The sequence below is a fragment of the Struthio camelus genome, chromosome 11, assembly GCF_040807025.1.
Source record: "Struthio camelus isolate bStrCam1 chromosome 11, bStrCam1.hap1, whole genome shotgun sequence".
NCBI classification, from domain to species: domain Eukaryota; kingdom Metazoa; phylum Chordata; class Aves; order Struthioniformes; family Struthionidae; genus Struthio; species Struthio camelus.
This window is the reverse complement of record NC_090952.1, coordinates 6,744,974-6,758,035: the sequence shown is the minus strand read 5'-3', so window position 1 is coordinate 6,758,035 and position 13,062 is coordinate 6,744,974. Positions and strand designations below refer to the sequence as shown.

General features: G+C 43.5%; 1 protein-coding gene across 2 annotated transcripts in view; it reads right to left on the bottom strand.

Annotated features, from left to right (window-relative positions):
* Positions 1 to 13,062, bottom strand: part of LOC104150953 (vascular endothelial growth factor receptor kdr-like) — a 147,333-nt gene that overhangs the window by 85,264 nt on the left and 49,007 nt on the right. For both annotated transcript variants that reach the window (XM_068956592.1, XM_068956593.1), the window contains exon 4: positions 2,300 to 2,427. In XM_068956592.1, the coding sequence (XP_068812693.1) occupies positions 2,300 to 2,427 (128 nt within the window). The remainder of the gene's footprint in view (positions 1 to 2,299; positions 2,428 to 13,062) is intronic.

Here is a 13,062-nt window from a genome sequence, read left to right as displayed (position 1 = left end):
AATAAATAGATCTCCCAGGACTGAAAATGCCTTTTCACCCAGAATTAAAAGCATATTAAGCGAAATTAAAAGTTTGAATTGTATGTCTTGCTCTGAGTTTCTTAATAACAGTGATGAAAGGTACAGTTAGCCAGGATCTGTTTAGTATTAGCAAGCCGTACCTTTCCCCATACATATTTAAAAGCCAGAGAGTGCAATAATTTTAAAGTATAATGGTAACACAAGAAACTTAATTTATGAGGAAAAAAAAGTGCATTTTCTACAAGAATAATGAAATGTGATAAAGCTGAATTTCATGGTTTGGCAGCTCTGCTCCCTGATGGTTAGAGGGAGTGGAAAGAAAAAATAACCCTACTCAGGAGGCCCTTTTCAACACTACACACACACACACACACACATGCCCATAAAATGCCTTCATAAAATATTCAAAAAAATATATTTAAACAACCAAACAAATAGCGTCAGTACCGCTTGAAGGAAATCACAGTAGCTTTCCTCCCTTTGAAGTTCGTTGTCTATCAGAGATTAAATTTGGAAGAAGAGGATGTTCTAAATTTATCTGATGGCCTTATTCACCTCTCCACCCCCATCCTTACCTCCACCCCTTCTCCCACCCCGCTTCCTCTTTGCACGGGAAGCAGCCACCTTGGCTCCACACGGCGCTATGAAATTTCCAGACAGGGCAGAACAAGCGGCGACTTTCCATACGCGGAACCCCGGGCTGGCTATGGCGGCTCCCGGCACCAACACACACCTCCCTACGCGCATCCTCCTGAGCAGAGGTGTCTCTCCAGCTCACAGCCTAAGGACGGTTCCTTTGGGGAGCGACATTCAACATATACATCCCTTCCTCTGCAGTCCAGCTGCTCTCTCTTGAAGAGGAAAAAACTTTTGGGGCTAGTTTTCTTTGCAAGTCAAAAGGGAAATCAGCGGAGATTTCATTCCATCAGCAGCTTGCAGCGAGACAAAGGACTTCAGCTCGTGTTTGAACAACTGTCTGGGAGAGAGTTTAGCTCACGAGAAGGGAGAGCAGGGCTGCCCACAAATAAGGGGATAAATCTGGAGGTCTGCTTGGTCGAGGTTCCAAGGCCACATTTAGACTCATGACTGCGCCGAAGTCAGCAGCGCTACTCCAGCAATGAATTTGGTTGAGGCAGGCTAAAATAGGATGGGGATGTTTCGTTTTTATAGTCAAGAAGGAGATGGTGATAGCACTTATCCAGGCTGAAGTGATAAGCTATAAACGGAGAGGAGTTTTATTCCCCCCTACTTTAATCCCTACGGGCAAAACTTAAAAATAGAGCACTGCTAAAGTAGTAAGGCTAGTGCTGTCCCAAGGCACGTCTACTGGAAATTTGCCATTGGCTTCAGCAGGAGCTGGAGCACTGTCTCAGGCCTCCATGATTTCATGTGCTGTCTCCCAGGGGCAGGAGGCATCTGACAACTAAGAGGAGTAGATCGGTCTCTCTCCGCGTGTGCTGTTATCAAGGCCTATGCAGCAAAACAACCTCGTCTCTCACAGTCCCTCCAGAACAGGCTGTGGGAGAAGGTGCTGAGGCAGAGGATGGGTTCTCGTTCCCAGTAGGACAGCTTAAAGCAGTCAGGCCAACAGGGAAATGGAAAGACACATAACCTATCAGTTGAAAGGCATGCCTGGAGCCAGGAGACCTGAGCTCTGCTCCTTTTCTCTGCTAGAGGCCTCTCTGGAGAGCGGTTCTAAAGTCCTTTAAGTGAGTGACTAGACACCATCAATTCATTAGGCTTTGAGGAAGCCCCTGACCTTAAATTTCCATTTATATTCTACAAAATGGCCTTGGTTTCCACAGGCTACTGTGCAGCTTTGATATTCAGATGTAACTGCTGCCGAAGGAATAGAAGCTGTAGCCATTTCCCTAACTTGGTTCTAATTTATGCAATCAAACAGAAATGGGCAGCTGTTCAGAGGAAGAAACCTCAGGGTATAAAACTGATAAGCTTTCATGGGGATAGCTAATAGCCAGATGTCTTGCAAAGAATTTTCAAGTAAAATACTGTGTTGCCCTCTATCTTTGCCCATGCTTGTAGGAACATCAAGCCACAAGATGGGAAAACACTTCGACAAACTCAGCCTAATCCCCACAACCTTGTGCACAGTTCAACTCTATTGCATTGCTAAAACAGGACTGTGCTTCTGGATTTTCAGTGCCTTTGGTATTTTTTTCTGAAACTTACCTTCATGAATTTTATTTTGCACTTTTACCCACTGTGTTGGCAGCCCAGACCTCTGAATTATTTCAGTTTCTCTGAAACAGTCACTTACCTGTAGAAGCTTGGGTTTGATATCTGGAGAGGTAACTCGGCAGGGGACAACAACTGTTTTCTTAGCATCTAAAATGTAGATTATATGAGGATGTTCTGGGTGAATCTCCACAAATGGATTTCTGTAGTCTGCAGGGAAAAGAACATTGATTTGCAAAACTGTTCCTTTCCTGGTCAATCACCAGAGTGGCACTGTAACACTGCATCGGTGATCTGAGTGGCTAACTACCCATAGAAAGCCCACTGTAGCATGGGATGAGCTATTCAGTGATATCTGGCCTGCTTACAAAAGGCAGTGTCATCTACGGGTCATAGCCAATGATTACAAATCAGAATGCCCCATTTCTAACCTTCTTTCACTAATTTGCAGTGCAAGCTTGTTAAAAGTTGCTTTTCCTATCTATTCCCCAACTGTAAAAATGAAGTCAATGTATCAACTCCATAGGTCCTCTGGGGGTTGAGTTCCTTCCCTAGTGCTCTACATTTATTTCATTGGAGATGTTACACCAGTCTGAATTTCCCAGCAGTTAGGTGTAACAATAGGTTTACAGAAGTTAAGGTAAACCTACTGAAAGAAAAAAAACTTCTTTTGGCAAATGAGAATCTCTAGAACGCTGTGGAAAGTACTCCAAAAGGGAAAGTACACCCAAGATATCCAAAAATAGGCCAGCGGAATCTGTTTCAACTAACAGAGAAGTAACTTGGTCATCCTCTTGGGGAACTGTGGGATTTTCTATATATTTGCCAGAATAAATCAAACTGGATTTACCTATATGGTAGAAATAAATAAGAGTTGGAGGTAGTTCAAGCTAATAAAAATTCTGAGCCTGCTACACTGTTCACTGCATGAATACAGTGATGGCCATCATACGATCCAAAAAAAAAAATTGTTTGTGAAATCCTAAAACCTCCAAGATTTCTCTAAAAAGCATTCTTTGATTTGAGGTTTTAGTTCCTCATTGTCAGCCGGTCTTATGGTATAAGTTTCAAACACCGTACAACTAATATAGTGCAAACTGCAGCACACAGTGTAGGCAATCAACCACTTTTGGTTTGGATTATACTGTTTACAGGAAAGGAGGTGCACACTGTACGATAACCTCAACGTACTTATCCTTGGCCTGGGACCTGCCTCCACACGCTCAATTATATTATGGCTACAAATAGCTTCACGTAAAGAATGGGAAATAGCTGACATAACGGGTTTGTGCACAATCTAGGTTGCAGAAATATGCCTCTAAAGTACTGACAACACTTTAAAAAAAGGGTGTGCTATGGGGAAATTAAGATCAGTTTTCAAAAGAATGTTTAACTACGCCCAAATAGGCTAAATTGGTAATGAATGCAATTAGCTCAGGCTGACACATATACTACTGTGGTTTGATTAAGAGGTCTTCACCAGTGGCCACACTTTTTATGACTTTAGAAAAGGGAAACACCTATAATGTAGGTGGTCTGGTCTCCAACACTGTATAATGAGGAAAAGTTTCCTTCTTGATTCAGCTCATCGGTGTAGTTCCTGAACTACCCTTGCATCCTCAGGTCATGTTTTCTCTGTAATTCCTGATATAATATTAAGGGTTTCTTTAATAGAGAAAAAAATCAATTACTCATTGCTTTATGGACCTAGCCATGCTTTTCAACTAGAAATTGCCCAGAATGGCATGTTGCGGTGCAAACACGTGACAAAGTCCACACATCACCAACTTAAGATGGGAACGCTGTTTATAGGTATCTGGGACCCTTGCCGCTCTCCGCAGTTAACAGGCTTTCAGCAGAGCGTAGGAAGGCGAGCGGAGCCCGGCGTTTCGCGGCCGAGGCGCAGCGTGTTCAGGCAGCCCTTGCTGGACAGTTCCCGACAGGTCACAGCGCCCCGCGGCCCCGGATGCCGCCTGGGGCCCATGCCAACACACCCAGGCCGATGCACTCACAGCGTGCTCCAGCAAATTCCCTATAGCTGCAGTAGCCAGGGCCCCTTTTTTGTGTGTGTCCCCTCTTTTTTATTATGCATTAGTCTGTAAAGATGGCGTGCACCCTCATCTATGCTCAGATGCCAAGAAAGAGAAACGCAGGGTATGTTTAAAGGCTGAACTGCGTGATCACCTTGGTTTAGCATCAAGACAGCTAGCCCCAATCTTTTCACCTAAACTCATTTTCTGATTTTACATCCAGGGCTGTTGTGGCAGCTATTCTGTGATTTAAAAAAGTCCCTAGTTGAAGTGTGTTGGGGTAAGGCTATCTATTCATCCCATAAATTGCTGAACTACTGTATCAGGCCTCTCTCCCTCCTGCATCTGTTGGCAAAACTGGAAATGTTTTGAAGTCCCCATGAGAAGGTGGTACAATATTTCTTTAACATTTTTAGCCAATGAGAAAGAAAACCGTGTAAATGGAATTTTAAAAACTCCTAAGTATCCCTTTCTGGATTTTGGCCATTCTGGCTACTTTTGAGAAGGGTCTAAAGAAATAGTGAGTTTCTTCTTTCCCAGTACCTAATTGCTTCAAATTAGTGGGGATTCATTTTCAAATTAAAACAAACGTTCACCCTTTGGACCCTATTAGGGAGCTGTTGTATTTCATGCTGAAGGATCAGCGTTGAAATAGTATATGAAGGGCTCGTGTGTGTTGAATTTCTACGGGGTAACAAACGCTCTACATAAAAGTGATATAACTGTGCTTGTGCTGTATTTTTATCTAATTGCCAGTTTCCACTATTTCACTTGACTAGATGCACAGTTTGGATGGTGAATGACTTTTAGGCTTTGAAAAGTGAAGGTCAGTCATTCACTGGTCAGCATCTTCCTCTATGGACTATCTGTCAACCCTAGGAATTTTTATTTCCTGCTAGAAATTGGTGCTGGTTATTGGTCACCTGCAGAAGAGTTTGAGTGTGGGCTATGAGATTTGGGTTTGGTCTCCCCTTCTCCCCTTCCACTGACAAAGGAAAACCCAGAGTTGGTTTATCTCATTCACTTTGTATGTATTACCCCACGACTGGAAACTCAGTTGGGAACAGATCATTCATTTGGGCATGTCAGTATTCACTTTTTGGCTAATGACAGCAGTCTTTGCTTAAGGATTGTCATGGAAATATGTAAGTGCTGTCACTTGGAATTAATCTTCAAGTCATGAGCTTAGCGCAGAGTTCGAGTTCCTCCTCTCCACTGCCCAGAAGAATTTCACTCAAAACCACGAAGGCTGAAAGGTGGGGTTTTGAGACGGGGAAGAGAAGCTGTTGCCCTTTGTATCTTTGGTAGCTTAATTTTAGCTCTGTGGATTAGAAATTGGTATCTTAGCAGACCAAATGCACGACATGATGAGGCACAATGAGAGCAAGTGTTGATGGCGCTACTTGTGTGTGTCAGAAAGGTCACAAATGTTACAGTGATGTTTTACAAAAGGCACTTGGGTCACTGTGCAAGTACAAGCGATGCATGATGAACATCTGGGGAGCTGTGACAAGGAGCCGATCAGGAGCACTTCAAAGCTCTTCTGCACACTTTTTGAACTTAACATGAGGCAGTAAAACAGAAGACAAAACCCAGAAATCTGGATGATGCCTATCATTTTAAATAATGTCGCTTCTTGTCAGCTTTTATTCTGTGGCATTGACTGATTATGACTGTGTTGGTCTATAAAAAAGCATGTGCTTTGGAGTAAGGGCACTGGAAAAAACATTATATGAGAGATATTAATTAGAACCAAAAATTAGACCTGTAATCTCCGCACATTTAGGAAGCATCAGATACACATCTGAACTTTCTGGATAGGCAGGCACTGGATCTAATCAAGCCTCCAGCTGGAAACCTGATCTCCAGACTGCAGCTTTGTAGCTTGTTCCAAACCCTAAAACTAATATGAAAATTTACACTCAGTCCATTTTGTCTAATGCAGTTTCCCAAACCGGTCTGCTAAATTGTTATATTGAATTTCATTACAGAAACGTGTTTAAAGGTTGTCTGTGAGCGTTAATCCTGCTTAATACCTCTGCACCTCCAAGACTGACCTCTTCCAAATTTTCAGTTTTAAAACAGACCTAAAAATAATCAATTTTTCCAACTGTAAATGCAACAGATGCTCATCATGCCACTTGTAAACTACTGGAAAACACCTAAGTGGGAAGCATGAATTTACACTACATGTTATAGAAACTATATTTCATTCCTAATTTATTTTTAATGGGAGCCTGCACCTGAATTGCCATATGTCTAGCCAGTAGCTAGAATTACACTGTCCCAGATCACAAGCTACAGACTGAGTTGGAAGCCAAAACATATAAATCTGTCCTTCTACGATCAGTATTTGAAATCTAGAGAGCGTATTAAAATGACTGTGCAATTAATGACAGTAGAAGGCAATTTCTGGGTTATAATGATTCAGCCGGAAAAGGAGAGGATGATTTGAAATGCAGTTGATTCTTAATGCCTAGTAGATGTCAGGTCTCACGGTTCTTGCTCTTCTTTGAAAAGAAGAAAAAAAGAGGTGTTATTTTACATGGGTCCTTCTCTTTCATACAGTACGGTGAGGCTTCCTAGAGGATTACAGCAGCAGATGGCTATAATCTGTGTTATCTCAGTGCAGGTTACAGTTTTAGCCTAAAGACAGTTCTCGCTCCATCAAAGGCTTCCTCTCCTCCCTATTTCAATCTGCAATACTGGAGCTCTCAAACAAGAAGAGCCACCGATGCAAGTTAGTGGAGCTACTCCTAACCTGACGGTGCTAACGTGGGCTAAACCACTGCTGTTTTGACATGAGACCTTGAACACGAGGGTATGGCTAAACAGTGGCCATCATGACAAGTAACCCTGGGAGTGAAAGGAAAAGGCAACTGCAGGTAAAGGTCAAGCACTGGCTAATAACTCAGGGAAATGTCAGTGAGGCCAGGGAAACTTCCCTCCCCCCCCCCCCAACTATGAAGCTCTTTGTGCAAAAGCCAAAACATCATCGAGCCCCAAAGAATAACAGCACACAGAGCAAGAGAGCAAGCCGTGCGTGCTGCAGACTGCGTGTGCTCGCCGGGCCCACGCTTCGCTCCAGCTGTTCTTTAAAAAACCGGTGGCGGCAGGAGCAAGCCAGCTCCACTTGAATTGGTAAAGAGACGCTCTGAGCAGGAGCCCCTTCCAGGCACTGTTCGCTTAACAGATAAGCAAATATAAAGTGGCTCAGCTTTGGATCTTCTTAACAAAATGACAAAGAATAAATACCAAATAGGGAACTAATCAACTGCCAGCTGATACCTTTGCAATGGTTTGCACAGACAAAAAAATAATTCTTTGTGAAACCCCTAAGTAGCTCAGACTGACCGTGGCATGGAAAAATGATCCGCTGGAACACTGGGAGTGTCTCCACCAGCTTCTATAAACACGTTCACCACCCTAAGTTAATCAGCAATCAGTTAACTCCTTGTAAAGAAGCGTCTCAGAGACGGAACTTCTTGAAACAAAGGCGACAGGGTCACTTTTCTTTAAAAAATGATAACCTTGGCCTGGAGGAAGATCTCTTGTTTCCAGCTGGTGTAGATCAATTACGCTCAACCGTTACAATCTGGAGAGCTGTGACATGTGAAACGCAGGTGCCCTCCTGCAGTACTGAACTTGGAAACTCGCTGCACCCAGCAGCACTGAACTTGGAGGCAAAAATTCTCAGCAAAGCAGCACTTTATGAAAACAGGGCATTTCCCTGTCGCCGGGTCCATCTGCTCCTCGTGACTGGGGAAAAGCGATGCGCCCTATGACTCTTACCCATAAAAGAGCACCCATCAGTTCGCATAGGATAAGCACAAAGAATAATCTGCTGTGGGCTGCAAAGCTCATTATATGTGAAGAAAGACAAGGGCGGCAGTACGCTGGTGACTTATCAGCTGCGGCAGCAGCTCCGAGGAGAGGGAAAGACCCCTTCCCTTAGGTCTCAGACTGGCTGTCTAGCTCGGCAGGTCAGTGGAAGTTTGCAGGAAGCTGCCGCCAGGCCAGGGTGTTACTGTTTACCCAACAGCTCAAGGAGGAACACAAACAGAAAAGCTGAGGAAGCAGAGGCAGCGGGACAGCCGAGGGGAAGGGCCTGCTGTCCAGCCGCAGCCGCGGAGCCCGGCAGAAAAATCAAGAAAATCAAGCATGCTGCACACAAAAGAAACTCAAAGGTCAAGTGCCTACAAGAACATTGTTTACCTTAAGGCAGTGAAGCCCTTCATGTTTAAATTCTCAGTCTGTCTAGGAGGAGATTAATTGCTGCTTGTGATGAGCTAAGGGAGGGTCCCTTTTAACTCAGCGGTGTAACAGCGATTGCCTAGGGAACATGCAGTTCCCTGTTTGAGCCCCCACGGTGACAGCAGGCGAACGCAGCTGGGGCAGGCACCAGATACGGGACTCCTTCACCTCTCGGTGACATCTAGTCTATAGCTTAGCGTTATCTGTAATACAGCTGGATATCTACCAAGAAGTGGTGGAGGTCTCTAGTTATGTCGTTCTCACTTGCCGTGTAAAGCACCGATTGCATCCAGCTTTCCAGGAGGCTCCCAGCCCCGTCCTGCCGGCTGATGAAGCTGAGGGGACTTGAAAGCGCTCAGCATCCCGCAAGGCCAGGAACGCAGCGTGCTGCAGACTCCGGCACTCTCCTACAGCTCCTTACTTTTCAGAGTTACATCACCAGCCTGTGTGCTCAAAACATCCTCTCGAGACACATACAGGCTTTTGTATAGGATTTTCAGTACTTTTCATTTCTGTTCAGGTTTCATACGCTGTGAAAGCAATTTGTCTCCTGATATTTGTATCATATCTGAAGTGGTGGAGATAACATCACCTCTCCCTTCAGATACAATCCATCACCCCACAGCGATGATGAACGCTAAGTGTCTCTTGAGGACATTCATCCACTTCTGTACATTTCTGTGAAATTCCAGAACGTTCTCATTTTGCGTCGCTCTTTGTTCCTGCTAAAGTTAATTCTCTCACCCTCAATATTTATTTTCTTCTTTCAGTCATACTTCAAAAGAGCAGACTAGCTGGGAAGCGTGGATGATGAGAGTTTCACAGGTCCTTTTTGACATAATTTCCGTAAAGTTTGTCTTGATCAACGTCAAGAACACTAAGAGGAGTTAATAAGATTCTTCTTTATGTTAATAAGATTCTTCTTTATGTTAATAAGATCTTTGACAGTTAAGTGACACTTTGGTCAGAGTGTTTTGGAAAGCATTACAAGGAAATTACCTAGTCTGCTGTATTCCTCACGCTAAACTATCAAAGCTTCTCCTAGGAACAGGAGTAACTTTTATAAAGTCACTTGTCTAGAAACTGCATCTTTAGAACTGAAGGACTTTGCAGTTTGGCAGGCAAATGAAAAGCACCGCTGGTGGAATGTTTAGATTAAACAGAAAGCAGAATATTTTATCTTTAGGCACAACAAAAATTACTGCAACACCCCCCCCCTCCTCCCAGAACCCATTCTGAGTCAACATAAAGCATTCTGTTTTGGTCAAATGAAATACATTCTTCCCTTGGAGACTACAGTTAGAAACACAAGAACATTTGTAGAGAAAAATACTACTTTTAAAAATGTTACTTCAAAAATTGTGGAAGCAAAAAGGTTTCATTGCCAAAGAAAATAAAGCCAAAATGGAACCTTTTTTTTAAAAAAATAGATCTCCATACTTTGGCTGAAATTATGCTTCAAGTGTCAGATGAATTCATAAACTCTGGTTCTCCGAACCCTCGAGATTAGACAAGCATAGTCTTTGTAGCAATTACTTCACCAGTTTTACTTGAAATCTGATCATTAAAGAAGTGGTTGCCTACATGAGCTGCTGTCAATGGCACCGCTTGGGTAAGGCTCATCAATTAGCAATTTCTGGGAGGATAAGCAGTGGGAAGGAAGACATAGGGGAATGTGTGTTTGATTTTGACTGTCAGGCTTTCATTTAGAAATTCTTTATCAATGAAAAGGAGGGGACTGTTACTTCTTCCTGCTGCGATGTTAAATGCTGTCACTGACTTAGTGCCAAAAACTGATGCTGCTCACTCACATCATATCTTATAAGGCTCCTCCACTTGAAGGCGCCCCTTTAGGATATGGTTTGAAGATATTGAATGTCTTGATTCAGGTTGAAAGTGCCTTACTCTTCTCCTGGATCAGGCACTTACTGCTTGAGGAACAACGCTGAGGGCCCCGCACACTAACATAGCCTATATTCCCACTTTGTGTGGCCCTAACCTCTGTTGACTAGAATATGGGTGCCAAAGCCTTCCACCACTCTGTGAGACAGTCGGCTTATCTGCTAGGCTCCACACTGAGCAGACAGGACACTATTTGCCTATCTCAGCTTGCTGAGTGTCTGGCAGCAAGTGTAGCTGTCTCCGTGTCTCCAGCTTAAAAGAAGGAAGAAATGCAGCCCCCCAACTCTGTTCTCACTGGCAATATCTTCTGGAAAGCAAGCCAAAGCCCAAGTCAGGCCTGTCACCCTGGCCCTGCATGTCTACTTCTCACATTCAGATTATCTCTGTGAACTGTCAAGTGAATTAAGGAGGCAGAAATCAGCTTCAAAGGATGTCAGAACCAAAATATGATCTCATGTGAGGGGTGCTTTCCTGCACTTCCATCCTTTTTAGGTTCTGCTCAGTGGGGAAGAGATGACAAAGATGGGGCTTCACACCTCTGGGCTGCACCATCTGAGAAGGAAGAGCCTGCCTTGATGCAGTACTTGTACCACCTTCCCTCGTTATTCTTTGCAATGGCAAGAAATTGCTCCTCTTCTTCTGGAGGTCTCTTGCTGCGGGAGCTGTCAAGCAGTGAGATGCACGGTTTGACAGGACAAGCTGCTTGGATGTGTCCCCCGTTTTCCTCCAGACTGGCTAAGGAGGAAGAGGAGCTAACAGGAAGTGCGGAATGACTGCAAGCAGAAGCATGGCAAGAAGTGAGAGATTCTCCTGGGCTATGTCTGCATGGATAGCTTAAATGGCTCTTGAGTTCCATAAGGAACCTTAAGAGCACTTGAGCTCCCCTATAATAGTCTCTGTCTGACCTAAAACTTGATTTCCATTTCTTGCGTTCTGGACCCCTGGAAGTAGTGCACTATGGCTCAGGCCTAGAGTGCTGGTATTTCATGTTGCCCACATGAACAACATGGGCTACTTCTTTTGGCTAAGAAGTAGCCAAAACTCGAATTCTGAGTAGGGTTACTAGTTACACTGCGTTCATGTGAACATCAGTCCTAAAAGCCAAATGTAGGGCAACAAATTACTCCCTCCCTCCCATGTGCCTAACTCACAGTGACTTCAGCTTTCAGCTTTCTTATTTTTCACTTCCTTACTTCTGGCTTTATAGTTAATTTTTCCTCCTCATCCTTCTCTTCAAATCTGAAGCTAAAAAGGCAAAGGGTAATAGTGTCCAAAACCTCCTATTCGGAGGGTCCAATCAGGTCTTTGACCACATACAAAAGCTTGTTGTAGGTTTTCATTTGGTACATTTTCATTTGGTACTGAAAATCACCAAAGGTGACCAGGGAAATTGGGACCGCGCTGCTCCCAAATGTCTCTGCCTGCCTGCTGACAGCACATATGATGTCTGTACATCACCAGGGACCTCTAAGACCCAATATAAAAAAAAATCTAACAAACAGAAACAAGAATAAAGGAAAGAAGAATTCATTTGATGTATATCTAGACAAAAGTTCTGGAGCACTCATTCCCTTTTCCAGAGCTTTCTGGCAAGCCCGTAAATACATCACCCTTCTGAGTGAGTCCAGTGGGTAGGAGATCCTATGCAAGCTACAGAACTGCGTTACCAGGCTTTTAAGACGCCCAAGAAGCAGAGAAAAAAATAAGTGAAAAAAAATCACTTAAAATTAAGCTGATGCCTCAAAAAGCTTTTGGAATGAAAACTGGACACAGCTTTGCTAGAGCTAAGCAAAAACAGGGAAAGATAATTGTAAAAAAAAGGGGGAAAAATCTTATATGTTGATTACCTCTGTCATTTCCAGAACTATGTTGCTTAACAGAATAAAGAAGACCTAGGTATTTGCTGCTGGCCTTGCTGGCCCAAGAAAGCTGCCCTTAAGTGTTTGAAGGGCATTGTAGTATTCTTCAGTTTGTGAATTATCAATGCAACTCATTAAATGATATATTATGGATGACATTCCATGGGACTTCAGTCCTTTTCTGTTCACTTCTCAGGTGATCCCTGTCTTTGCCAGCGCCTTCAGCATTCAGATAGTTCAGTGGGGTGGCAAATTTTCTGAACCACTGGATTTGTCAGTGAATTTCCAAATGGATTTGCCTCAGTTACCCAAAATCCACAGGACAGAAGAGCTGGACAACTCAATACTGAGATGTGAAACACCAGTATCCGAATTGCTGTGGATGGGAGGACACTGCTAAAATATTCACCAGTGTATATATTCAAAGACTGAACTACCCTAGACACAAACAGGAGTTGGTTAGTCCATGCCAGTGTACTTGGACCCTTGTGGGGCAGCCATCATTGATGCATCATGCTCATATAAATCACGTTGTGCCAATTACAAGTCAGAGGAGGTGGGACTTCTGGTTTTTTGAAACAGGTAGTTGAGAACCAGCCTAACATAGCCATAATTAGTTTTCAGAAATAGAATAACAGCCCTGTTTTGCTGAAAAAATAATAAAGGATATCTGTTGCTGGCCTTGCTAATCCCATGTCTTCGATGAGGAGACTGCATCCTTTAACCTACTGTTCCAGTGAAGCAGTGCTATTTGGGTGCGTGGACAGGAATCAAAGCACAGTTTGGAAACGTGGATGAGT